Raw genomic sequence first — 27,731 nt, forward strand, 5'->3', positions numbered from 1 at the left:
ACACTATAAACCTAATTCGATACAAACCGCTTCAGTTGTTAGACCTCTACAATTTTCTAGCCAGGTGCGTCATGCACAAATGACTAATTATTACTATAACTTGAAGAGAAATAAAGAAAAGTGGAAAGTTAGACATGTTCTGTATTCAAAGAGCCTTGATTGTGAAGATTATAATTAGTGTTGAACGGAAAATTTTATTGTAATGAAAATATGAGTTTGATCTGTCTTATGAGTCACAGGGTGCGTCATGTAGAAATGACTAATTATTATTACAACTTGAAGAGAAATAAAGAAAATTGGAAAGTTAGACATGTTCTGTATTCAAAGAACCTTGATTATGAAGAGTGTAGTTAGACTTGAACAAAAAATTTTATTGTAATGAAAATATGAGTCTAATCTATCTTATGAGTCACAGGGTGCGTCATGCAGAAATGACTATTTATTACTACAACTTGAAGAGAAATAAAAAAAATTGGAAAGTTAGACATGTTCTGAATTCAAAGAACCTCGATAAGGAAGAGTGTAATTAGAATTGAACGGAGAATTTGATTGTAATGAAAATATGAGACTCATCTATCTTATGAGTCACAAGGTGCGTCATGCAGAAATGACTAATTATTACTACAACTTGAAGACAAATAAAGAAAATTGGAAAGTTAGACATGTTCTGTAATCAAAGAACCTTGATTATGAAGAGTGTAGTTAGAATTAAACAAAAATTTTATTGTAATAAAAATATGAGTCTGATCTATCTTATGAGTCACAGGGTGCGTCATGCACAAATGCCTAATTGTTACTACAACTAGAAGACAAATAAAGAAAATTGGAAAGCTCTGAATTATTGGAATTCTGAAATTGGAATGTTCTGAATTAAAAGAACCTTGATCATGAAGATTGTAATTAGAAAAATTTTATTGTAATGAAAATATGAGTCTGATCTATCTTATGACAGGATGCGTCACAATTGTAGAGCAAGTAGAGGTAAATCTCAGAGAAAGCAATTAACAGAAGTAAACGCAATTTAAACCCCATGATTACACGTGATTATAGTGTTTGATCCACTCGAATTGAAATTTTGGTGAAAATTCCACTTGACACGATTGGTTTGATATGTATATCTCGAAATTCCGGATACTCTAGTAATCCATCGATCGAACGCGCTCGAAACGATAGAAACACTTCTAGCAAATAGCAAAAGCTTCTCGACAACGATGATTAAGCTATCCCTAGCCGTGGCCAATCCGCTTAGCATCCATCAAGTTCGTGGTCCAACGGCTAGTCCAGATTAGAGTTAGGTATCCACGATCAGCCAGTCAACCAGCGAATGTTCAACAGCGATACACACGACACCATTTTGATTCCCAGATTTATATCCTCGAGCGTTGGCAAACTACTAATCTATAGATTTTTGACAAATTTTCAATTTTGGACCAAATAGATCAGTTTGCCAATACTATTTCCTTGTTCCGTTTCCATTTCCTGTGTGTTTGTCTCTGTCCGCTAGAAATGGGATCGAGGTAAATAGAATGGAGGTTTGCAAAATTTGAAGGCGATTCGGAAGTTATGAATACGTAGATCCCATCTCTAGAGAGCTTAGACAGCTTGTCCTTGAGGTAGAACGCGTTAGGATCATCAATCTGCCGCCATCTGCTCGAGTCATCCATTAGCATCGTTCTTTTGCATCGTCGAACTGCTGGCAGAGCGGGTCAACCCCACCGGGTCCACCTTGCACGCCCGGAAAAACAACCGCGAACCACCCTCGAGCAGCTTCTCATTCGATTGTTCGCCAACACTCCCCCTCCCCTGGCTCCGCCCCAAAATTCAGCCCGAGTGATCTTTAGTTCTAGCCGAGAACCGCGTCCCTTTTAGTCTAGTTTTGGTAGTTTTGCGCCGAACGTAGTGCTCGGCTTAGATGACTAGAATCGAGTGTCATCGCTTACGACACCGTTCATTCTCTCGAAGAGTAAAGGGACTGGAACGATTCTGGAACGAGACTAATTATTTCATCATCTGATCGGCTATTTTGTCGATCAGCTGATAGTTTAATCACCTGGTCTTGTTCTGTGATCTTCTGGCTGTCTTGGCTGTGGCTTTCACGCGAACTCAAGGCGATTCGTCGAAGGCTTCTCTTTGTGCTCGCGTGATATTTTGCTATAATTTCGAACTGGCTGTTGACGAATCGCCTTGTGCATCTATGATTCACAAGAATTACGGTACTTTGGATGATAGATCAAGGAAGTTTGAAGGTGATCGATTATGGAGATCGATGGTCGTCGAATCTTCATAATTATATTTTGCAGTCACTTTTCAATGCTTGCTCCTCCAAAGTATCTTCTATCTGCAACCTTGTGCCGTCTCATCTGAATCGGTTACATCGAAATCACTGGAAAACTGAGCACTACTGTCTTCGATTGTCTCTTGATGTACACCTTTTATATAATTGTAGTATGTATCTTCAAATGAAATTGTTGAGAGAAATTGTTACATTGAATTATTGATAGAAATTGTTAAATTGAATTGTTGAAAGAAATTGTTAAATTGAATTATTGATAGAAATTGTTAAATTGAATTGTTGAAAGAAATTGTTAAATTGATTTATTGATAGGAATTGCTAGATTGAATTATTGATAGAAATTGTTAAATTGAATTATTGATAGAAACTGTTAGATTGAATTATTGATAGAAATTGTTAAATTGAATTATTGAAAGAAATTGTTAAATTGAATTATTGATAGAAATTGTTAAATTGAATTATTGATAGAAATTATTAAATTGAATTATTGAAAGAAATTGTTAAATTGAATTATTGATAGAAATTGTTAAATTGAATTATTGATAGAAATTGTTAGATTGAATTATTGATAGAAATGGTTAAATTGATTTATTGATAGGAATTGCTAGATTGAATTATTGATAGAAATTGTTAAATTGAATTATTGATAGAAATTGTTAAATTGATTTATTGATAGGAATTGCTAGATTGAATTATTGATAGGAATTGCTAGATTGAATTATCGATAGAAATTGTTAGATTGAATTATTGATAGAAATTGCTAGATTGAATTATTGATAGAAACTGCTAGATTGAATTATTGACAGAAATTGTTAAATTGAATTACTGAAAGAAATTGATAGATTGAATTATTGATAGAAATTATTAAATTGAATTATTGAAAGAAATTGTTAAATTGAATCATTGATAGAAATTGATAAATTGAATTACTGATAGGAATTGCTAGATTAAATCATTGATAGAAATTGTTAAATTGAATCATTGATAGAAATTGATAGATTGAATTATTGAAAGAAGTGTCACCAAAAACCCTGGATCAATCTAGGTAAATAATTATGTAGCAATGTAAGTAGTTTAAAATATGAGGCATTCGAAGACGGTAAAGACTCGGTGATTTCAAGGCAACCATATCACTCGTGAGAAACCACTGCACCCGTAAAACCACCCCCGCGTTTCCCGTATGCTAAGAGTACAGTGTGGAATAACAACGTGCTAAAAACACGCCAGTTCCCGTGGTGGTGCAAATCGTCGTCTACGACGATGCCGCCGACGACACCTCCACCGCCCACGGCCACGATACCCGGCGTTTCCGGTTCTGGGTCTGGTTCCGGTATGCAGGGCGCCCAGGGCGTCGTTCTCTGCCCACGTACGCTGTCGCAGGTCCGACGATCACGGTTACGAAGAGCCCTCACCGAGGCGACCGCCGAGACCGTCAACTACGTCAAGACGGTGGGCATTGATAATTACGATATGCCTGATTTCAACCACCCTTACACGATATTCTGTATTTTGCATCGTACACGCGCACGGACCTTGACGCACACTCTGTCCAGTTCTTTTGGAATAGTTTTACGGGACTGCTGGATTCATTTAATCGATCACTTTGCTTTTAATTTGCGCATATTTTTCAGTGGCAAATATAATAAATTGTTGTCGCTGGTTTATTTGGACTGGTTATACGTCGTTGGAAAGCCTGCGAATTTTATATAATTGTGCAAATGAAATTGTTGGTAGAAGTTTTTAGTTTGAATTGTTGATAGAAATTTTTAGATTGAATTATTGAGATAAATTGTTAGATTGAATTATTGATAAACATTGTTAAATTGAATTATTGGAAGAAATTGCTAGATTGAATTATTGATAGAGATTGTTAAATTAAATTGTTGAAAGAAATTGTTAAATTGAATTATTCATAGAAATTGTTAGATTGAATTATTGATAGAAATTGTTAATTTGAATTGTTGAAAGAAATTGTTAAATTGAATTATTTATAGAAATTGTTAAATTGAATTATTGATGGAAATTTTTACGTTGAATCATTGATAGAAATTATTAAATTGAATTATTGAAAGAAATTGATATATTGAATTATTGATAGAAATTGTTATATTGATTTATTAATAGAAATTGATAGATTGAATTATTGGTATAAATTATTAAATTGAATTATTGAAAGAAATTGATAGATTGAATTATTGATAGAATTTGTTAGATTGAATTACTGATAGGAATTGCTAGATTGAATTATTGATAGGAATTGCTAGATTGAATTATTGATAGAAATTGCTAGATTGAATTACTGATAGGAATTGCTAGATTGAATTATTGATAGGAATTGCTAGATTGAATTATTGATAGAAATTGCTAGATTGAATTACTGATAGAAATTGATAGATTGAATTATTGAAAGAAATTGTTAGCTTGAATTACTGATCGATGTTAAAATTTAGTGTTGGATGTAAACATTAATCGCTACTACATTTTCAAGCTTGCCAAGCAAATTACAAGCAATTTTTAATTAAAAACAAGTGTCTATTCTGTCGACCGAATTATAAAAACGAGTGGAAATAAAATTCAGCGCAAGAGCAGCTAAACTCAATTCCAGAAGAGTGGATGAAAAACTCGATTTCGTTACTGAAACCGTAAAGTCTATCCGTGAGCTATTAAATTACTATTCCGAAAGAACTGAATCGTGATAAGACAGAAACAACGTTCAATTTTGCGTACGATCTCTTCACGAGGAGAATCAAAGGCGATAGGGTATTAAACGTTACGATCTCGTTTCGACGAAAATCGAAGGATCGACGTTTATTACCTTATTTCTTCTCGTTAGCGATCGCTCAGCAACGACGTCGTTTCGATCTTTACACCCGACGGACGTACTCGCGATATATTAATGCGGGACGCATTTTATCGTGCGTACGTGTGCTTATGTCCGACCCCGTAGTTAGCGTCACTGACCTATAGAACCTCACTATTCACCACCACTGCTAGAAAGTATTGCCGCCAATACACTTAGTGACCTGCATTCTCGTATCGAAAGGAATCGATGAAAATCTGGGATCGAGCGGAAGGTTAGACCGATATTTTACATGTTGAAAACGGAAGAGGGTAGTTCATGTAGTTATTTTTAATAATTTATAATATGATAAAGGACCTTTTCTTTATAAATTTTGTATTTAACGCCGGGGATTAAATACATGGAATGAGGTATTTGAACTTTTTTAATAACACACACCTTTAAGCACCCGGGGCTTTGTTCACGCTTCCCAGTTTCTAAATTATGAGCGTTCAAAAAGTTTCACCGCATTTGAGTTCCATTGTATTTATAGTTGAAATAGTATTACTATTTTAAACTTGAAAATTTGCACGAAACTTATTCGACTTGCGTGATTTTTGTACGTGAAACTGCTTCATAAGACCTTATATTGCAAAATTAATATCGGTCAAGTTATCAAACTCGCAAATGACCAAATCGCAATTTCGTAAATTAGCAATACGTATCAATATCAACCTAAAACTTCAATATTGCGAGTGAGTGACCTGGTATATTAATCATCCGGCGTCCATTAATAATATCGATATTAGCCGCGAGTGAAGCAGTTTCGCGAACATTTAACGATTTCCCGACGAAACACACTCGTAAACCCGAAACGGTTAACAGGTAATAGAAAAGTAGTTGGAATAAATAAAAGGCAGAGAAATAATAGATTCTTGACTCGCGCGAAGAGTCTGTTGTTCGTCTCGTCTTCCGCTCGACATCCGTCGTGAAACGCTTGCTCGCGCCAGTTCCACGCGGATCCGTAATTAGTTTTACAGACAGAACAGCATGTCTTCTACACGTAGGAAAATCGCGAAACGCGTTCTTCGAGCGCTACGGCAGGAACTGAGAGATTTAATGCCGCGCTTGCTCGAACACGCTTCCTTTGTGTCACCTCTTCCGCTCGCGCTTTGTGCAGCCGACTTTGTCATCCGCGACCGTCGGATTTACGATCGACAATTTTTATTTCCACCCTCGTAAAGTTCTGGACATAACGAGAGGGATTACCCGGCTGAAGTTTTTCGAGGAAGGGCCCTCTGCCTTTTTAATACGGCTTTCTGTTCCTAACTGAAAATAATAGCCGAGTTTAAATACTTTTCGAATATCGCGAAGCGTTTAACCTCTGTGCAGGTGAGAGTCACAATATTAAAACTGGCAAAGAAAGACTGACTCTAAAGTGTATTTAAAATTTGAATTAAATTGATGATGAAGTACGAGTGCGTCAAGAGTGCGTCACCAGACTGGTCATTATACTTGCAAGGAGTTAAAGACACCACTTTGCAACAATAATAAAATATGACTATGCAGATTAAACTCCAAAGTGCATTTAAAATTTGAGTTAAATTGATGACGAAGTACGAGTGCGTCACCAGTGCGTCACCAGACTGGTCATTATACTGCAAGGAGTTAAAGACTTCAGCTTGCAACAATAATAAAATATGACTATGCAAATTAAACTACAAAGTGTATTTAAAATTTGAGTTAAATTGATGACGAAGTACGAGTGCGTCACGAGTGCGTCACCAGACTGGTCAATATAGTGCGAGGAGTTAAAGACCCCACTTTGCAACAATAATAAAATATGACTATGTAAATTAAGCTCCAAAGTGTATTTAAAATTTGAGCAAAATTTATGACGACGTAGAAATGCGTCACCAGTGCGTCACAGTGAGATTGGTCAAAAATAGTGCAAGGGGTTAAAGACCCCAGTTTGCAACAATAATAAAATACCAGCTTCACCGAGCACAATTGTCAAAGTTAAAAGCAAATTTATCCGAGAAGTCTGAAACAATTCGTCCATTTATCAAGAAAATTCGCTAGCAAAAGTATAACGAGCTCCAAAGCGGTTTCCTCGCAAACCAACTGTAAATTCGGTCAAACAAAAGTTTGCGGCACTCCATCGGCCGTAAATGACGAGGACAAATCAACGGCGAGTTACCGATCTCCACAATCGCTAGTCCGAATTCCATGGACAGTCGAAGACATTAAAATATCAAAGTTGATCAAAGTTCGTGCACAAAGGATTTTTATCTGTCAATTAACACTTGAACGATTGCACCCGAATTTAACAGATCGTTAATTTTCGTCAGAACTATCAAATGGATTTCCTAGATCACAGGTGATTGAACAGGTGTCCGAGGAGAATTTCAGAGCACGTCTACCGAGGCACGTTTCAGGATCATTTTTCGAGGGAAACATTTCGCGCGTTCGCAATTACCGACACGTATTGTTCACATAAATTACCTGGGCGAGATAATTGCGTATCTCAATACGCATTTCGAATATCTTTGCTCGAAAAATAAATTGCTTTTCGACTCCATTTATTTTCGTTTTAATTAAACGTGGCCGAGATGTAATCTCTCGATGCGCCGTCAAAATATGAGCTCGAAATCTCTTGAGCGATATACCGCAAACATGCAACTCGCTGCGGAGCATCAACCCTCCAGGTATCTGGTTCTATCGGTTAAAGTTATTGCCGTATAAAATCTGTGTTCCCGGTCTATTACCAAAATTGCAGCGCGTCTAGCAATAAACGCGCACTGCGTTAGGGAAGCCGATAATATACCGCAGCTCATTATAACCTGTAAACTTACCCCCTCTGTTTATCTTTCACTTTTATCTGCTCCGCGCTTCTGCTATTTTTACTGCGAATAGCTGCGAAAATATCGGAAATTTTACTGCAGTAAAATTTAGAATTTCGAGGTCTTGAAGTTTCTAAGAGTCAAAGTAGAATTTGCAATTTTAGAAATTTGGGGATTTGAAGATTTGGGGTTTCGATAAATTGGAGAAGGAAAGTAATTTTTTAGGTTAGCAATTAATACTTCATCGATCGATTAATGTGTGACGATGCAATAATCAGCAGAAATTTTACTGTATTAAAATTTAGAATTTCCATAATTTCGAGGTCTTGAAGTTTCGAAGAGTCAAGGTAGAATTTGCAATTTTAGAAATTTGGGGATTTGAAGATTTGGGGTTTCGATAAATTGGAGAAGAAAAGTAACTTTGTAAGTTAGCAATTTATACTTCATTGATCGATTAATGTGTGACGATGCAATAATCAGCAGAAATTTTACTGTATTAAAATTTAGAATTTCCATAATTTCGAGGTCTTGAAGTTTCAAAGAGTCAAGGTAGAATTTACAAATTTACGAATGTGGAGATTTGAAGATTTGGGGTTTCGATAAATTGGAGAAGAAAAGTAACTTTTTAGGATAGTAATTTATATTTCATTGATCGATTATTGTGTGACGATGCAATAATCAGTAGAACGGTACCGTGTTAATAACCACAGGAAACACGGGACTGCGCTCGGGTTTCTACCCATACAGTAGATAGTGTGTTTTCCGGTCAGCCAGTAATATATCAGACGATGTGTCAGAGTCAGGCCTGCTTTCTATCATCAGCGAAACAATAATGCGAGCAGACGAACGATAATAACGAGCGTCTCTATTATCCTCACTAACTATTTCCCACAACAATTTATCGACAAAATTTCTATTTCGAGGAGTTGCAAATTTTTCTTAACCTCTTTTAATTACGTCCATGTTATCATCGAGCTCCATTGTAATATCCCTCGTAATCTCTGGAATGAATTACGGGTAATTCGGAAACAATACCCTCTCATTAGCTCCGTGCTCGATAACAATGAAGTCATTAACGAATAATCGTATAAACACTTGCATCGGTGCATGGTCATTGAAATAACCATACTTTGCAATTCAATTGGCTCTCTGAAGTCTTGTACGCGATCCCTTATAAATTTACCTAGCAATTTGCAATCGATTCGTTGACCTGCAACGAAGTTGAAACGTTAAATTGCAAACAATGACGAATACACGATATCGAATCGTTTGAAGGAAATTTCATTGTAACAGCTTATCGATACTAAAGATAAAAAAGACGTTCTAAAGTTTACGACTCAATTCGAAGAGAAAGGCGATAAATTAAATCGCTAATCGAGTCGATCGGGGAGAATCAATTAATTCAACACCCCGAAGCAACGTTCCCGGCCAAAAGAGGATGAACTCTGTTCGTCCTCGATAAAGTTCATCGAGTTCCGGCGGACGATGCCTCGAGAAATCGTTTTCACGGTGCTTCTGCCGTCGTGGCATCGTTCCCCGAGGTAATAATCGTGAAGTAACTGCAGCGACGAAAAAATAAAAATGCTCCAAGAGCTTAAGTGACCATGGGGCGGACAAGCGCGAGCGGAAAGGAAGAATGATGGGGGATAAAGAGAGGGCCGTGAATCGTCCTGGCAAATAAAGGAACGTTCAAAAGACGTTCGGATCGTCGCTCGATCAGCTGGAATTTCGTTCGGCAACTTGACACGGAAATGGAGTCTCCATTTTCAGACGCTCGTCCATGATACTTTCTGCCCGATTGATGTATCACTATTCTTTTCCTACTCTGTTCAAGCTGACCGAATTTCCGGTTCTTCAATTTTAAAGCATTGCAACATTTTGGAGTTCTGTGAATTTTAAAAAACTTTGGGAACATTCAAGTGTTGGAAATTGAAGTTCAGAAATGTTACAAGGTAATTTGGATTCATATGACGATTTTTACTTGGAGCACTAGCGAGAAACTTGTTCTTCAACGACATCTAGTGGCCCTCTGTCAGAAGCATCTCAATAAAAACATCCTGGCAAAACTATATTGCTGGCAAAACATATTCTGTGCAAAACAGCTCATTCCTCGAAACAGCTTATTCTAAATAGAGCTTCCTATTTTCCGCAAAATAGGGCGAGCAGTGACATTAAAAATTAACACCGGACGTCCTGATGATCCCGTAAAGTACACGCAATATGTCGGTGTTTGGTCAGCGAATACCGCGGTTATGGGGGCAGTGAAACGACAGAACACGGCGTCAGGTTCCATTACATGCACGCCGGCAAATGGTGGCCCTGCCGGTTTGCATTCCGACGCGAACGCGACACTTGTAGTTAAAATACAACAGCCGGCCATGAATCGAATAAATCTCTCGCGCTCGTTGCCCGCCAGAGCGCAGCTCGTATTTCTAACGGGCAATTTAACGTTCTTATTTCACGAAGAAAACACTTTTATCTACTACGCTAACTGTGCAAATTGTTTAATTCTACAGTTTCAAGATTTTAGGAATTTTGAAATGTGGGTGCATACTCCGCCACTGTTGATAAAATTAATCTGATTCTCGAAAATACCGCAGTCCGGTTTTAATCTCTTCATCCGGACAGCCTCAGAGGCACCTTGTCACTGTCTGAACAAGCGTTGATTAATCTGGTCGGCTGATCCTTTTTACGACTGTGTTGAAAATTACAGGACTGTCCGCATTAACGCGTAATGAGAATCTATGGGACCTGGTCGTATTTCGTGTAGTATTCATCAAATCCAATGCACCGTGCATTACTGTCTTCACATGAACGACACCGTTCACTCTTATCCGCCTCATCGGGTCAAACCAAAATTAGAGCCTCTTGCGTTGCCTACAATCTACTGAAATTATAGTCAAAAATAAGATGAACCATCGTAACATAATATAGTAATGCTAAATTAGTTGTATCATCTCAGAAGAATTTCTTAACTCCTTCCCGTGTCATTTATTTATCAGATGCGTCAGTCAAGACTAACTATTCAGGGCTGTAACATTAAAACAAACAAAGAAAATGAAAATGTGAGTATTTTATATTCAGAGGTACTTGATAACACAAAATTAGTTGAATCATCTTAGAAGAATTTCTTAACCCCTTCCCGTGTCATTTATTTATCAGATGCGTCAGTCAAGACTAACTATTAAGGGCTGTAACATTAAAACGAACAAAGAAAATGAAAATGTGAGTATTTTATATTCAGAGGTACTTGATAACACAAAATTAGTTGAATCATCTTAGAAGAATTTCTTAACCCCTTCCCGTGCCATTTATTTATCAGATGCGTCAGTCAAAACTAACTCAGGGCTATAACATTAAAAGCGAACAAAGAAAATTAAAGTGTGAGTATTTTATATTGAGGGGTCCTTGATAATGCAACTTACAGTTGGACCTAAATTTGAAGTTGAAGAGTATTCAAAATTTGAGTAAGGTTTGTCACATTTGAGCTGTAAGTGCGTCACGAGTGAGACTCATCATGGGAAGAGGTTAAAGATTCTTGAAATCGGATTGAACGGCACTTCCAATTGACAATGTATAATCGAAGACCGAAAATGACGAACAAGGTTGAATCGCAGAAGGCGAACGATTTATCAGAGTGGAAGGGGTCGGTTGTTGAATTATTAAGTGGATGTGTCTTAAAGTCGTGTTCCGTATTTCCTTTTAATACCAGCTAGGCGAGCTGATCGATGAGAATTCAACAAAGTGGCTGGCATACCCAGCGTGAAATATTCAACGGCGAAATCGATGGAGGGGATCGCGATTACGCCAGTTCACCACCCCGGACGGAGTATAATCGAAACGCGACCATTTTGCTGGAAATTATTCAGTAAGATTGATTCCGCCTGGGCCCCGCGAAAATCTCATACGTATCTGCATAATTGTCATCACGGAATCGACGTTTCTCGGTTCTTGATGGAACGCCTGGAAGTGCTGGTATTTTCTTACCGGATCGAATCCATATTCCGAATGAGATACCGGATGATATTGCAACTGTGGCTTGAATATTCTTTTAATTAAGTTTTCGCGTTGAAATTGAAAAATTCCGAGAATTTTAATTTCTCTTTTTAACAAGTTCCTGTATTTCCATCTCCCGAAACTGGGTATCTCGGATTCAACTGGAATTAAACCTTCGTTTTAGTCCGTTAGAAAGTTTCGGGTTAATAATGTTACGGGGAGTGGAATTATTGTAATATATGATCACGCTGTAAAATAGTTGCTGGACAAACGTGGAATGAAGGTGGTCAGACAAGTAGAATGAGACACGAGAAAATAGTCAAACGAAATTAGTCACTGGAATTATCTCGTGTATCAAATTGTTTATGTCTTTCTTAGATTAAATAAATAAAAACATACCAAGTCACTAAGTGAATATCTAACGAGAAAAATAGAGCCGTCTCGTTAATCGTTGATACGTACCACTAGAATATATTCGGCAGACGCGGTTCGTTAAAATGCGGCACGTATTAACTGGTTCGCGGGAAACTTTCGAAACATCTTCACGTGTCGTTATAATCCCTAACAATTTACCCGATCCAGCTTTTGTACGTAGCTGAGTCGACGAAGTTGCTCTATTAAAAAAGTTTTTCCATTCCGCGCTCCACGAACGCCGGGCTCCTTCGATGGCCCGCGGCTTTCAAGGAAATCAATTTCTTTTCGTTGACTAACAAGGAAACCCGGTGAACCCGACCGCAACATCTCGAATTTGGCTTCTTTCGTTATGGACCCATTGTATTTGCAATCGGAGTACGGTATTTCATTTGTGCCGGATCAGAGAGATTGAAATGAACGAGGTAGAAATAAAATTGCTACTAAAGGAAACTGGTAAGGAAACTGATCAGACAAGTAGATTGAGACTGTACCTGAAAAATGTGGAGATACATGATCAAATAAATGTGAAGATACACGGAGTGGTCAGACAAGTAGATTGAGACTGTACCTGAAAAATGTGGAGATACATGGACAAATAAATGTGAAGATACACTGAGTGGTCAGACAAGTAGAATAGGGACGATGAGTGGTCAGACAAGTAGATCGAGACTGTACCTGAGAAATGTGGAGATACATGATCAAATAAATGTGAAGATACACTGAGTGGCCAGACAAGTAGAATAAGGACGATCAGTGGTCAGACAAGTAGATTGAGATTGTACCTGAAAAATGTGGAGATACATAATCAGACAAATATGAAGATACACTGAGTGGTCAGACAAGTAGAATAGGAACAGTGAGTGGTCAGACAAGTAGATTGAGACCATACCTGAGACATGTGAAGTTACATACTTAGACAAATGTGAAGATACATGGAGTGGTCAGACAAGTAGAAAAAGAACAGTGAGTGGTCAGACAAGTAGATTGAGACCATACCTGAGAAATGTGAAGTTACATAGTTAAACAAATATGAAGATACACCGAGTGGTCAGACAAGTGGAATAGGAACAGTGAGTGGTCAGACAAGTAGATTGAGACCATACCTGAGAAATACGAAGATATATGATCAGACAAATATATTCGATGCACGTAGTGGTCAGACAAGTAGAATAGGAACAGTAGTGGTAAGACAGATGAGTTACGATCCATAGTCAGACAAGTAGAACAGGAACGATCGGTCAGAAGTGGAATGTGGGCACAAATAACAAAGGTCAGATTTGAAGTGTCTCACCCTGAATTTAACCAAGCTATCGAAATGTCGCAGATAAAAAGCATCCATATTTTCTTTTATCGAGACATTTACCGAAGGCATAATCACGAATCGTTTATCTTTATTATTTCATGGTATAATTCCGTGACAACAGAGATAAGTCAACCCACTAAAAAAAGAAGGTATTTCCGTTTAAATAAAGGTCATCGCGTACAGAAATATCCACGTGTTAATGATTCAGGAGGAAGCAGCGCGAAATCCATCATTTTGACATTGACACGCGTGGAAAATAAGATCGTACGTCGGAGGTGACATTAAAGTTGACGGCAGCTGATCGCGACGAGTCGAGCAGAAACGTGACGACCAATTAATTCTTTCAACGTGCGAAACGTAACCAGCGTGCAATCGTTACATCTGCAAGCTCTGTCGCGCTAGTCTCGATGATTTATTGCTCACGGATGCATCATCGTGTTCCATCGATCGAGAACTGATGAACCGTGTCGCGGTTGCGAGAAAATAATTCGTCCCACGACGAACTTCGAATCGGTCTCTCACCGACTCCCTCGCTCCTCGTTTCACGAACTTCCCGCGCTCTTTTCCATCCGTGCCTGAAAGTAGTTTACCGGGAAAAGAACCTTTAGCTGTTTTGTCCATCACGCTTGACCCAGCTAGACCTCGATTTAAATCAGATACGCTTCGACTTTTTTTTACATTTCTCTAAACACGGGAAATATCGTTTTCGTGCGTGCTCAGTAGGAAGAAAAATGATTTGAAATCTTGATCCAAGTATCCCTTGTAGAAAACAGACAAAAGAAACGTCTTACAAGTTATACACGGCGAGATATTAATCACGAACACGCCCTGGAAAATCATGAATGGGTCACGCCACGCGGCCCATTAGCTCCTCGTACACGTGGAACCGTCATAAATTGTGCAAGGTATCCCCGGGATCCGAAAGTCAGCTGTTTACGGCGTATTTCCTCGTAAAATTGAAAAACACCCGAAATCCACGCGGCGGACTAGCCCCTCCTCGATTGAATTAACCTTGTACGAGTTTACGAGGCGAACGCGAGAAAAATCGTATTCCGTTATCACGTCGCCCATTAAAAGACCACGCAGCACCCTTCGTGGCTTCGGCTTACGATGTTAGATAGCCGGTGTTTCTCGCTCTCTCTCGGGAGCTCGTAAACGTTCGTGAAATTAACTTTTGCCGAACTTTAGCCACTCCTTGACCCTTGTCCTCCGGCAACGATGGAATTTTTGAATTGGCTCAAAGTCTTGATGGTTCCTTAGGGATCGAGTTGTTTTTACCAATTACCGAGCCGATGAAACGTGCTGGAAATTCCGGAGACATTTTTTTGTTTGTTGTCGAGAAAATTTTTCCCGATGTCGGGGAGACGTTTCGATGGCTGAGGGGAAATAATGAAAAGGCGTCCCGGGAATTGGTATTTACGACGTTCGCGCTGGGGCGAAGGTGTTTTATAAAAGTGGCTATATGAGGGCGTGGAGAATCGTGTTTCGCAGAAGTGGCTGCGCAAGGGTGCGTGGAGCAGAGAGAAAGGTAAACATTTTATGGAAATAAGTGTGCTGTTATTTTTGGATTCTATTCAGGCATTTTTCTTGATTTAATGGAAGCTTGCGTAGAAACGCTTCGCGTGGGAGGTGAATAAGGTTTGCTGACTCGTTGGGGATTATCATGGAGATCCCATTGTGTTTTTATCGCGTTTAGCTTCAAGTATTTTCTATTTATTGCGTGGGTCTTTGTTTACGATTCTAGAATCGCTCAGCCGATTATTAATTTTAACGGAGTTTCTAAACAAACTGTGTTCTTAAACGGTCCACGATTAACGATTCTCTCTGTGACAACGCGAGACTTTAATTCGACGAATTAAAGCGAAGAACTCGGAAGAAAGTTTTCTCTCTTCACCTAGATGCTCCATAAAAGTTTCGGAAATTCTTCTCGTTCCTGCTGGACGTACAATTCACAATGGGCATACCGATCGTTGGATTCCTTTGCGTTTGACAGTTGGATAGGTTGTTTTTAATATAGCTTGTTACCTTTGTTCGAGTTTCCTTCGAGAACCTTGCAGAGTTTCTCTCCAAACTTTCATACACGAAACTTGAAACTCTATTCATCAGAATACCACTTTTCGTTCCTCGTACAAATCGAACCAAAGATCTTTTCACTACGCGATCTAGCAACGATGCATTTTACAAGTTAACGCATTTTTTAATGCAAAACGTCTCATAATTTCTCTCGTGTCTATTCTAGTCGCTGGAGATACCATAAATCTTCCGCAGTTGTATCATATTATCATCGTAACCTACATTCTTCTCGTCCAGCTTTTATATCAACTTACACGGAGAAAAATATACTAGAAAAAAAACATATTACCTTTGTTCTCGTTAGAGGTCCAACACAATAAGACTTCTCTGTATATCGGTAGGTTGCCGAGAATATTAGTACTTCACCTTCCACGTACATTCTTCCATTGTTTCTCAGTTAGAGGTGACGCTAATTGGGCAAGGACTCGGCCACCTTGTCCAATTATGGTCGCGAGATTTACTTAGGTGCGGGTAGAGCGATGTTTATTTTCGAAGGAAAGAAGCTCCACTCGAAAGCGATTCCCCGCAGTATCTGTCTAACGTTTGATCCGAATGTATATTGGTACACGTGATAGGAATGTTTGTTCAAACTTCAAAGTGATTCCCGGTTAAACATTGGCTGAAAATGCGATTGAATCCGGCCGCGAGTCCTGCCAGAATTTCATTCCGAACTGTATTCTCTGTTGCCGGTATTGAAAACCAGTGAAATCGAATCGCGAGTGGCCAAATAAGTAGAACCGTACCGTGAATGATCAGACAGGTGATATTGGACTGTGAGCTAGTAGATGTTCCACTGTGTAGAATTTCGATCCGTGCGGTGTGAATCGATAGACAAGTGGTCAGACCAGCATAGAGCTGTGAGTTAGACAAGTAGACAGCTATGGTAGGTAATCGGACAAGTAGAGCAGACAAATTAAATTGTCGGTTATCAGTGAAGTTGATTATAGCGACTGGCCAGACGTATAACGCTACTGATAGCCAGACAAGTAGATGATAGTGCGTATAGTCAGACAAGTAGATGGTGTGTATTGCCAGACAAGTAGAAAATGTATGTTGTCAGACAAGTAGACAGTGTATGTAGTCAGGCAAGTAGATAGTGTATGTAGTCAGACAAGTACATAATGTGCCTAGTCAGACAAGTAGATAATGTATGTTGTAAGACAAGAACATGATGTGCGTAGTCAGACAAGTAGATAGTGTATGTAGTCAGACAAGTACATGATGTGTATAGTCAGACAAGTAGATAATGTATGCTATCAGGCAAGTACATGATGTGCATAGTCAGACAAGTAGATAATGTATGTTGTCAGACAAGTAGTTAGTGTGTGTAGTCAGGCAAGTAGATGGTGTACGTAGTCAGACAAGATGATAGTGCTTGTAGTCAGACAAGATGATAGTGCGTGTAGTCAGACAAGTAGATAATAGTGCGTGTAGTCAAACAAATAGATAATTGTGCTTGTAGTCAGGCAAGTAGAAGATGATGGTGCTTGTAGTCAGGCAAGTAGAAGATGATGGTGCTTGTAGTCAGGCAAGTAGATGATGGTGCTTGTAGTCAGACAAGTAGATAATGGTGCGTGTAGTCAGACAAGTAGATGATGGTGCGTGTAGTCAGACAAGTAGTTGTTGCGTATAGTCAGACAAGTAGTTGTTGCGTATAGTCAGACAAGTAGACGATGCTATCCACAGCTAGACAACTAATAATTGAGTTGCTAGTAGAGTAATCACGCATATAGTCAGACAAGTAGAATAACACCGTAACTGCTCCGTCAATTGTCCAATTACACTTTTGCATTAAATGTCCTCTGCATAAGATTTCTCGCAATCAGTAAATATTACTCAATGAAACTATAATAAAGTGTCTAAAGTAAAGTTCTTCGTATCTTTGAAAGCCTAAATCGTACTAGAAATAAATGTGGAATTTTTCTTCCTTCAAAAAACGGTATTATAGCCGTGCAGTTTTTTCGACGCAATGTGTCTTGTCACCGGTTGAACCTTTCGATTGTCGGAGTTTGCTTTCGCTGGTTATTTTCGTTGGAAACGTTCGGAGCAGCGAAACGCGTCTCAGGGACACAATGTGGGCCGCGATTTTTATCGGACTGGTCGATCGACACGGCTTTAACGCGGTCGCTTTTATTGGCTGAATCAGTCCATCGTAGAGCTACGATTGCGAAGAAAAATTACACGCTTCGCAATTGCTTTTCAGCGAATACAGAGGTAAATGACGACAATGGCGACAGGGTTTTTATCGTTAACACTTTCTTGGCTTGTCGGTGGCTTGTTGCTGTCGCTCAGTATTCGTGTCTCGATTTTATATATTTTTTGTTGCAATTATATAACCGTTGGCTTTGAGATGGGCTGCGAATGAGCCAAGTTTTTTACCTTCGTACTTTTGATTGTAAAAGTTTATTCAGAAGGGAAAGTTGTTAACGGGATGAACCCGATATCAGCTTTTACGTTGAAGTTTATTGCGTTATGCTAAATTTTTTAGGACCAAGTTGGAGTCAGCCCTGTAGGGTTGTTTCGCTCGACTGATACCATCTTTGCTACCCTCCCAAAATTCACTTCTTAAATATAAGTTATCGCCCGAGAGGAAGAAATAAACTCGCTTATCTCTGATGACTGTATAGAGCTGCCAAGTGTGGTAAAACTTGCGAATAACATGAACAACGGCGACATTCCATAGTAATTATTGAAGTTTTATTTTGTAAATTCAGGTGATCAAAATTGCACAAATTTTCTTTAAATAAAATCACTACCTTGACCGAAATAATCCTCCACATAACTCCACATCAAATTATGGGATTAATCTATGAATCTTTCACCTTCTACGCAATCTACATCTTTCGGACAAAGTTAATCGACATTCAAATCTTTCAACCCCATTTGAACTACTTTCCTACGCACATCTTTCTTACAATATATCTGCGTCAAGAAACCTTATCAGCAACCGCGTTGTCCCCGCGATTTATCGACTCATGAATGATCGTCGTTTATCGTTCCCGATTCAATTCCTAAAGCTGAAAAGCTTCGAACTGTAACGTCGCCTCTAATTTTGTCGTCGCGCAAAAAAAAACGAACAGAAATGGGTCGACAACCTGCTGAACGTCTGAACGTATAAACGTCGGACGTAAATTCGCGTATAAGGAAATCCGGCGGAAGTTCGCGACGATGAAAGCAGCAGAATTTTCGGTGCAAGCACAAAAGCAGTAAATGTGACCGAGACTGGTTATCGCTGATAAAGCTCGCGTTAATCCGACGTCTTCTGTTGTAAAGTTTTTCCCGGCAGCGGCTTGCACTTTTGGATTGTCAGACAAGGGACGATGAAGAAGTTCCCGACGCACGTCAGCAGCAATATTTCACGAACAAACTTTCGCCAAGATAGATCTTGGTGCTTCGTCAATGGCTGTAATGGCTGTTTGCTCTGAATCTCTTTTCTTGCGGTCTCGTTCAGGGACGAAATTAAAAATTGGAATGCGGCGATAGTTGAATTTTCATTGGTTTTATCGGCGAACTTTCGTTCTTAACCCTTTGCACTCGAAGGTAATTTGACTGTTTACAAGCAACTTTAAAAATTTGTTAAAAAGTTAAATGAATTCCCTTGAGGTTATTCTTTCTCTACTAATAATTTGCACTGTTGTTTGTTTCATTATGTTTATACATCATACGTGTCATATTATAGAATCAGTTAAAAAATGCTTATTTCAAATTATTGTATTAAATTGAATGGTGACTGAGAGTCACCTCTCGAGTGTAAAGGGTTAACAATCACTTTGACTTTATTAAATAAACACTAAACCTACCTGTATGTAGGTAATTTTAATTTTAAATTAAAAATGAAGTTAAAAAATAAGTAAACAAACGACGAAACATAAATTACACACATTTATTCTTTATGTTGATGCGAATCAATTCTGATTTGGAGAAATGTATTTCAACAAAATGTATTCCTTATAATAAGAAACTTGTGGGGTGGTCATATGACAACTTTGGTACTTTTAGTGTTAAAAGGAATAATGAAATTTAAGATTGGTGATGAGGATTTCAAGTGTTTATTTAATCAAAACAGCTTCTTTTTTATTGGAGTACGAGTGTGCTGAAATTTAAAGAATTTGGAATAAAATGCACGTTTATGCAATAAATTCCGTCTAATTTATTCGGTTGACTTCGAAAGAGAAAGGTGCTAAACGACGATAATTTATGAGCGCGGAAAACGTCACGCGAGGAAACGGAGATTTCGCGTCCCCTCCGAGTTTCGAGTTACCAGCTATTTCTCCATCGATCTTTCTATGGCTACCGCGTGAAATGGTAATTCACGGTTAGGCTAACGTCACGCGACCATAGGATGGGGAAAAAGCGATAGCACCGAATTACCGTTTCCATTGCACGTTTCACGCTCTTAAATGAACATTACCTCTTAAATTACGTGATCGGAGAAAAGAAAAATTAAACACTTAACACTTTAAAAAGTAAAGTTAAACGCGTTTCACAACAGGTGTTAGTTTTTTGATTCGCTGAAGGATCAGTTCCTCGGAAACCCCAATATTATCTATATTCAACCCCTATTGTCCACCCTCTTCCCGGTTTGCGATGTATACAACCGCCTACTAATCCTTCTCCCATATGTTGACCGCACGACGCGTTCTCGTAAACTCACGCAATATCCCAGGGGATGATTTCCTGCCCTTGTGACTCGGAACTCTCGTTATAACTCAACGGTAATTCTCTATTTTATTACCAGAGTACACAACATTATATCGTTACTTTCATACTATTTACAAATACACAGGGAAATCATAGGATTTGTATTTCCCTCCAATTTGTAGTGCAATTATTATTAAAATCAATAGTTAAACATCTGCAGTCTTCTCAAGTTTGTCCACGGGCAATACCACCGTTTCGCAAGATCCTCGAACAATGATAGATTGTTTGTCGATTATGTTTCGGTAGTTTGGTTATCGAAAACCGCTACACGTTGATCGTAACTACTTACGAACGTGTAGTCCGCCGTATCTCGTGTGTCGTAACAGCTGATCGATATTAGAAGAGATTGCGGATAATCGGGGACCATGGAAATTTGATAAGATACCCCATCGATTTGGACATCTGGGTCCGAGCTTTACGTAAGTAAATTACGTAAAGGAGGTTTATTAATCTATTGCGAGTTAAATTTAATTCGATAACGGTGTTCAATCTACGCTTTCAATTTTACAGGATTTATACCACGCCTGTATCGATTATCGCCGAAATCTCTTTGTCTCGTTGCTTCGGCAAGCGTTTATTTCTTTGGAAAGCGGAAAATTCGTTTCGGTTCAATATTTACCCCGAAAACGTCGAACGGTCGAAACGAAATAAAGACGGAAATAAAGTCGGAAAGCGCGAGATTTGCCAGGAAAGAACGGAAACTGTATGCAAGAAAATACGAGTTTCTTTGCGACGGAGAAATATTTTGTATTTTTCTGCAGCCTGAACTTTGCAATATTTAAGTGCAAGTTGTATTACTTCGAAAACATATTCTGTTTGCTTTCGGAATAAATCAACCGGATTTAAAAGGAGACAAGAGCGAACTTCTTCTTTAACGTTAATTGGATGGTTGTAGTAAATTACACAGGTTCACGGGAATTCTTTGTTGCGTAAAATCGTGCTTTGATACGTGTACTTTCGAAGGATCAATTATTGCGCCGATGACCTAGCTAATGTACTTTATGCGATAAAGGGAGTGAGACAAATTGACAAAGGGTTTTAGGTATAGTGCAATTAAACGCATTTGTATTACCTTTTTCGGAAAATTTTCATTTTTGAGTGTAGAAAATGTAGGGGTCTGAGGGGTCAGACAAGTAGATACGGACTGCGAGAGTTAAGACACGTAGATAAGTAGCATTGTCAGACCAATACACCAGTATCAGGGCTGGTCAGACAAGTAGATTAGTGCTGTCGGTAGCCAGACACGTAGTCGAGCACCCTAAGTGGTCAGACAAGTAGATTAGTCCTGTTACTAGTCAGACATGTAGTCGATACCCTGAGTGGTCAGACAAGTAAATTAGTATTGTCAGTAGTAAGATATGTAGTTGGGTACTCTGAGTGGTCAGACAAGTAGATTAGTCCTGTCAGTAGTCAGGCAAGTAGATTAGTCCTGTTACTAGTCAGACATGTAGACGATACCCTGTGTGGTCAGACAAGTAAATTAGTATTCTCAGTAGTAAGATATGTAGTTGGGTACTCTGAGTGGTCAGACAAGTAGATTAGTCCTGTAAGTAGTCAGGCAAGTAGATTAGTCCTGTTACTAGTCAGACATGTAGACGAATACCCTGAGTGGCCAGACAAGTAAATTAATACTGTCAATAGTGAGACATGTAGTTGGGTACTCTGAGTGGTCAGACAAGTAGATTAGTCCTGTAAGTAGTCAGACAAGTAGATAAGTCCTGTACATAGTCAGACATGTATATGGGTACACTGAGTGGTCAGACAAGTAGATAAGCACTGTACATCATAAAGTACATAAGCAATAAAATAAACAGTGTATCATAAGAAACTAAATAAACAGTGTACCACAAGAAATTAAATAAACAGAATAATGATGCTCATACAAGTAGAACAGCACCCTAAATGATCAGACAGTAAATAAATAGGTGTGATCTCTACTCGCAAAAGCAGTCTGATAGCAAAATGCAATCCGTGGTTCGTTCCCAAGGTGCAATTAAGGGCGTCTCTAAAGCCGCGATTTGTTTTACCTGTCGATTGATCGAGAAAAGAAAAGATGGGATGAAAGTTAAATGCGAGAGGGATTAAATAGAAAGGATCGTGATTAGAATGTTGATACTGGTGACGATCGATGCTTGGTTCTTGTCGCTGAATTCCTTCGTGCTCCGACTACGATATCCGAGGAAAGTTTTCGGTGGCGTTCAGATCTGCAGAGGAAAGAGATGGGGCAAGTTTTTACGTGTTAATTTAGTGAACGAACGTGGAATTGGATTGTGAACGTTCGAGGAGCAAAAAGAATAAAGTCGTCGATTTATCGACGCTTATCAGGCGTCGAAATAAAGAATCGATTTCCATTGTTTCCACCGCGTTCTTTATAAAATGGACACATGCAATAAATACCGGCGAAAGATTATTTAGGTGACTTGTTTCGGTACAATTGCTACAGAATGTTAACTGGCAAGAATTGACTTATTATATCGCGGTACAAGAGAAGCAATCAACGTCCCAGAACAAAATAACATCTCGATAATTCCCCTTGACTTGTAAAATTCCTCTCCAAGAACCCTCGATTTTTCATCGAAGAAGATTCATCGCGAAGCCCTGCAGCGACTGCCGAAAGAAAGGGGAGTCGTCTCATTAACGGGGACAGCATCCCCAGGATCCTAATTCCAATAATCGGGAGCCCCCGCGGTGCTACGGAAATCTCTTCAGACGAGGGTACGTAAATCGTGGAAAGAATACCCCCGGCAATTCTATGATTACTCATTAATCGAGACACACATCGACCTCGGGGGTGGGTTAATACATTCTTACAAACCGTGTAACGCGACGGCACTGAAATATTGCCTTAATAGAACAATTTGAAAGCGTAGAAGGGTAGGAAACTCTTACGACCCATGAAACACATCTGAAATTCTATATCGCGTTAATAGGAGAATTTCTCGTATAGGGTTCTAAACTCGTGGTTCCAGCGGCTGCTGGAGCGATAACCGAAATTAGCCGGCACGCAGATGTGTTTACACGCGGGGTAGTTGAAACGGGGTAGAAAAAGGCCGTCGATTCGCGGGGGCGAGAAGGCGAGGAGAGAGAAGGATGGATCTCGTTGGAGGGGTGGAAGCGTGGTACACAGAGGGCAGGAACACAAAGAAGGGTGGCGTCGAGAAGGGGTAAAGCGGTTGACGGGGATGGTCGGGCGAGGGTGGCTGGTTCGGTAAGCGTCGGGTTCGAGGAAGGGTAGGAGGAATAAATGGGGAGCGACGCAGTCCTGTCGGGAGCGTCACAGCGGGCGGACGCTCACTACCGACGCTTCTCTCGCTCGCCTCGCCTCGCTGCCTCGCCTCGCTCGTTCTCTCCCCCTCCCTGCCCTCCGCCCTCACCCTTTGCCCTCGCGAGCCTCATCTCCATCCAGCAACAGCCGAGTCGCTCGCGAGACGTTGCCGATGCCTCACCCTGTGTGTCCTCGAGAAGGTGCGTCCTCGTGCGCGGTTCTCCCTCTTCTCCTCTTCCTCTTCCACTTCCGCGCGGGTCTCACCGGTGATACAGTGACGATCGTGGACACTTGGTGATGAAAGGAGTACCAACAGTGAGGATCTGTGTTTCCGCGACCACGTTTCGTGCGCCGAACACTCCAGGATTCTCCGTTAGATCAATCTTCAGACTTCGATGCTAACTTTCGAGGAGTTCTTTCTCTCGACCACGTTTCGACAGCTGGTCCATAGGTGGATCGAATACAAAGAGTGCGATGTTGACATCCGAGAAGAATAGTTTGGAGAACAGATGCTTGTTAGAACGAGAGGTACTCTTACGAAAGACTTATCTCGCGAAGCGTGACAACCGTGATGGAGCTCCGACGCTTGATTCAGTGGCAAAGTTAAAGGATGCTGCAAGAAATTTCTGCGAGGGGAGATAATTTCACGCTCGTTACCTCGACTGTGTAGTTTTCGAATCGAGTTATCGGACGATTTAGAAGAATGAATCGAGGAGAATAATAAATTAGGTTGGAATAGGTTAAACGTTCGAGAGTGAGGATTAAAAGAGGAAGCAAGGAATTCGGTCGCCAGAAGTGCATCAATTATTCGCGGGGACACGAAACTTCGATTCGTTTCGATCGGAACCTTGAAATGACACGCTGCCCGCTCGAGGGTATTAATAAACCGGCTGAAAGAAGCTTTATTCTCGGCGGCAACCGTGAAAGTCAAGATCAGCCGGTCTCTATTGAATAATTAATATGATTTCCTGATGAACTTGCTTAACTAGCCATTTCTTTAACGAGCTGTGCTTTAACTCCCGTTGAAAGCCCTTGAAAAATGTCAGCATGGTGTTCTGCAGCTTTCTTTGTCCCGTGTCATTTATAATTCAAACTAATTTCGTATTGTTTCGAATTCTCGTATTAATTGCCAATCTTATCGCAGGTGTTTTTCGATTTAAACTTATCGATTCGAATTTTATTTACTACCCCATTTCGAATCTATTAAATCTGCATCAATCAAAGTTTAAAAATCAGCCCGGAAGCCGAACTCCAAGGGTTCGTCCGAATATAAAATTTCCATGATCCACCTTCCCGCCATCTTATTTTCATTTAATTATCGCCACGTACGGTAACGGTGTTATTTCAGTTCCGACGCAGATTTATTCGTAAAAATACAACACAGCACGTTTCGATTCGAATTGATTTAAAGCGCGGAACGAAGGTTGGCAGGTCGTTTAAATTCGGCCGCTGAACGCCTCGAATAAAGGTCTCGAATCGGACGATTTACCGGAAATCAAGACTGGCCGCGTCATTGCATTACATAACTTAATTGCTGAACCGTAACTGGCCTTCGGCGAAATTGCAACTCTCTGTCTCGTGTGTGTTGTGTGGCACGTAGCGGCACGACAGTGTGCGTCTGTTTATCCAACGTCAAGCTCGAGCTGATTTTAGTAAAATTACCGTCGTTGCTAATGGTCGCGAGCTTCCTCTGGCGTGGTCGCTCGATATCGATGTATCGAAGATACATTAACTTTAACGAACCAAGACCAACCGTTCGTATCGATACGTTTTTCATCGCGTGTCACTCTGTATTCCACATATTTATTTATACAGAGGAAATATTTGAAATATATTCTCGGTACAAGGCGAACAGAATGCAAATGTTCAAATGTTCGACAAAAGTTTGCTTCTTAAAATTTTAAGCGCTTTCCTTAACGCAATCCACTTCCCTCTAATTTCTCGATGCTCAAAGCGTTTAAGAAATTAACTAAATTCCTCCGACCACTTATCTGATTGTTCGTTAATTAGTTAAATGCACGGAGTTCGGTTGCACTCGAGAAAAACCGTCTCGTAGGACGCGTGCTGAAAAACAGGAAGCGTGAAATTTTAACGAGCTTACGGCGGCTTAATATCAGTACTGATTGCGAAGAAGTATACATTCTAATCAGTGACCCAATTCGAGGCACCAAGAAGCTCCGGCTAACCCTTCATTAGTCGCGATGTTTCTATTCGAGTAAAAGTGGCTTTTCTCTCATTACTTAACCAGATTACAAAGAGGTATTTCTCCTTTTTATTAGCAACTGAAACTCGTTGGATTTTAGAGTTCCTCGGTTAAATAAGAAGCTGGCAGTTTGCAGTTCTTATGTAGCAGAAGACCGAAGAAGCAACAACGAGGCCTCGTTAGCGTAATGGTTAAGGTGTTCGCGTTTTACCGGCGCGAGCCGAGTTCGAATCCGCACTATTTTTTCTATTATTTATTTCAAGAAAATCCTTCGTCTCCGAAAGCATTATTAAAATATTTTAATATATTGATCAAAAATAAATCTGAGAATATAGAAATGTTTGAGATAATGAATATATTGATAAAAATATATTGGTAAAAAAATAAATCTGAGAATATAGAAATGTTTAAGATAATGAATATATTGATAGAAAAATAAATCTGAGAATATAGAAATGTTTAAGATAATGAATATATTGATAAAAATATATTGATAGAAAAATAAATCTGAGAATACAGAAATGTTTAAGATAATGAATACATTGATAAAAGTATATCGATAAAAAAATAAATCTGAGAATATAGAAATGTTTGAGATAGTGAATATATTGATAAAAATATATTGATAAAAAAATAAATCTGAGAATATAGAAATGTTTGAGATAATGAATATATTGATAAAAAAATAAATCCAAGAATATAGAAATGTTTAAGATAACGAATGGATTAATAGAAAATTTGCAGTCGACGATTAGAACAAAGAATTTTGTATGAAATTGTTTAATATTAATGCAAGTGCAGATAAAACTTTGAAAAAAAAAAATTGTTCAGAAAAATGATAGACGATAATGAAAAAGCGTATCGGAGTAAAAAAACGGGAAGTATTACGTTCTCGCGGAAGATCTGAAAAAAAACTTGCGAGGTAATAATCCGAGCACAAGAGGAACGTCGATACTGAAAATAACATAGGAAGCTCTGGTACGACAATAGCTTCCCGGGATTTCTCAGGAGTTCAACGAAAAAGGGATGGGCACAAAGAACTCTCTCTCCCGATATATATGTACATCGGGATAAAAACGGGTAGTCTCGGGAAATCCCGTCTCGCGGACAATTCGCTCTTCATTCGATAAAATATTCCCGAATCGATCCTTAACTGCCGCGAAAAACTTTGAAGCGGTACAACAGAATGTTTCCGATTGCAAACTGCTTTTGTAAATATCGAAGGGATTTAAATATATGAAATGTACGAAAAACACAGTTAACGCCTACGACAAACAATTTGATTTACTCGGAAAAAGTAGGCAGACGCAGAAAAAAGCTTGTCGTGGCATTCTGCTGTTCACCCTCGTTGAACTCTGACTTTTCCCTACGGTTTCTCTGTTTCGTAGGTTTTCTTGACGCTCTAACGACTCTGCTTTTTTAAAAATGAACAACTTTTTATATTTCATTCTTACACGTGTACTAGAAATTCCTATTTAATTTCTGATGGGAAACAGAAGATACACTTTTTTGTACAAAATTAATAAAACCCTTATCTTGGAATTTAAAGCTTGTTTAGAATCAATAAGTTGTCATACTATTGGTTGCAGAGTAAACCGCGACGGATTAAGAGAAACGTTTGACACAGAAAAACGAAGTTACGAGCATCACCTGTCGATAGTAAAATTCCGGCGATCAAAAATTCAGAAAGACAGTTTTTACGGGCGAACAACCGATAGCCTTTCGACGAATTGATCTTCGCTGTCATCCATTATTTTCGCGCCGCGATTTCATCACCCCGATGAAATATTGTTTCGGGATGATTAACTTACCTCCGCAGAAAAGAAATTCGGACAACTTATTTCGAATTTATTAATGTATG

The 27,731-nt window shown here is 39.2% G+C and overlaps 1 protein-coding gene across 3 annotated transcripts in view; it reads left to right on the plus strand.

The window, feature by feature from the left end:
- SK (small conductance calcium-activated potassium channel) overlaps positions 1-27,731 on the plus strand; it is a 152,524-nt gene that overhangs the window by 55,240 nt on the left and 69,553 nt on the right. Inside the window, exon 4 of one of the 3 annotated variants that reach the window (XM_076537277.1) lies at positions 3,521-3,742. The exons of 1 other annotated variant lie outside the window; for it this stretch is intronic. In XM_076537277.1, coding sequence (XP_076393392.1) covers positions 3,521-3,742 — 222 coding nt within the window. Of the gene's footprint in view, positions 1-3,520; positions 3,743-23,671; positions 24,196-27,731 lie in introns of those variants that run through there. One more of the 3 variants, XM_076537279.1, reaches the window with a different exon arrangement.

Source organism: Megachile rotundata, chromosome 11, assembly GCF_050947335.1.
Source record: "Megachile rotundata isolate GNS110a chromosome 11, iyMegRotu1, whole genome shotgun sequence".
Taxonomy (NCBI): domain Eukaryota; kingdom Metazoa; phylum Arthropoda; class Insecta; order Hymenoptera; family Megachilidae; genus Megachile; species Megachile rotundata.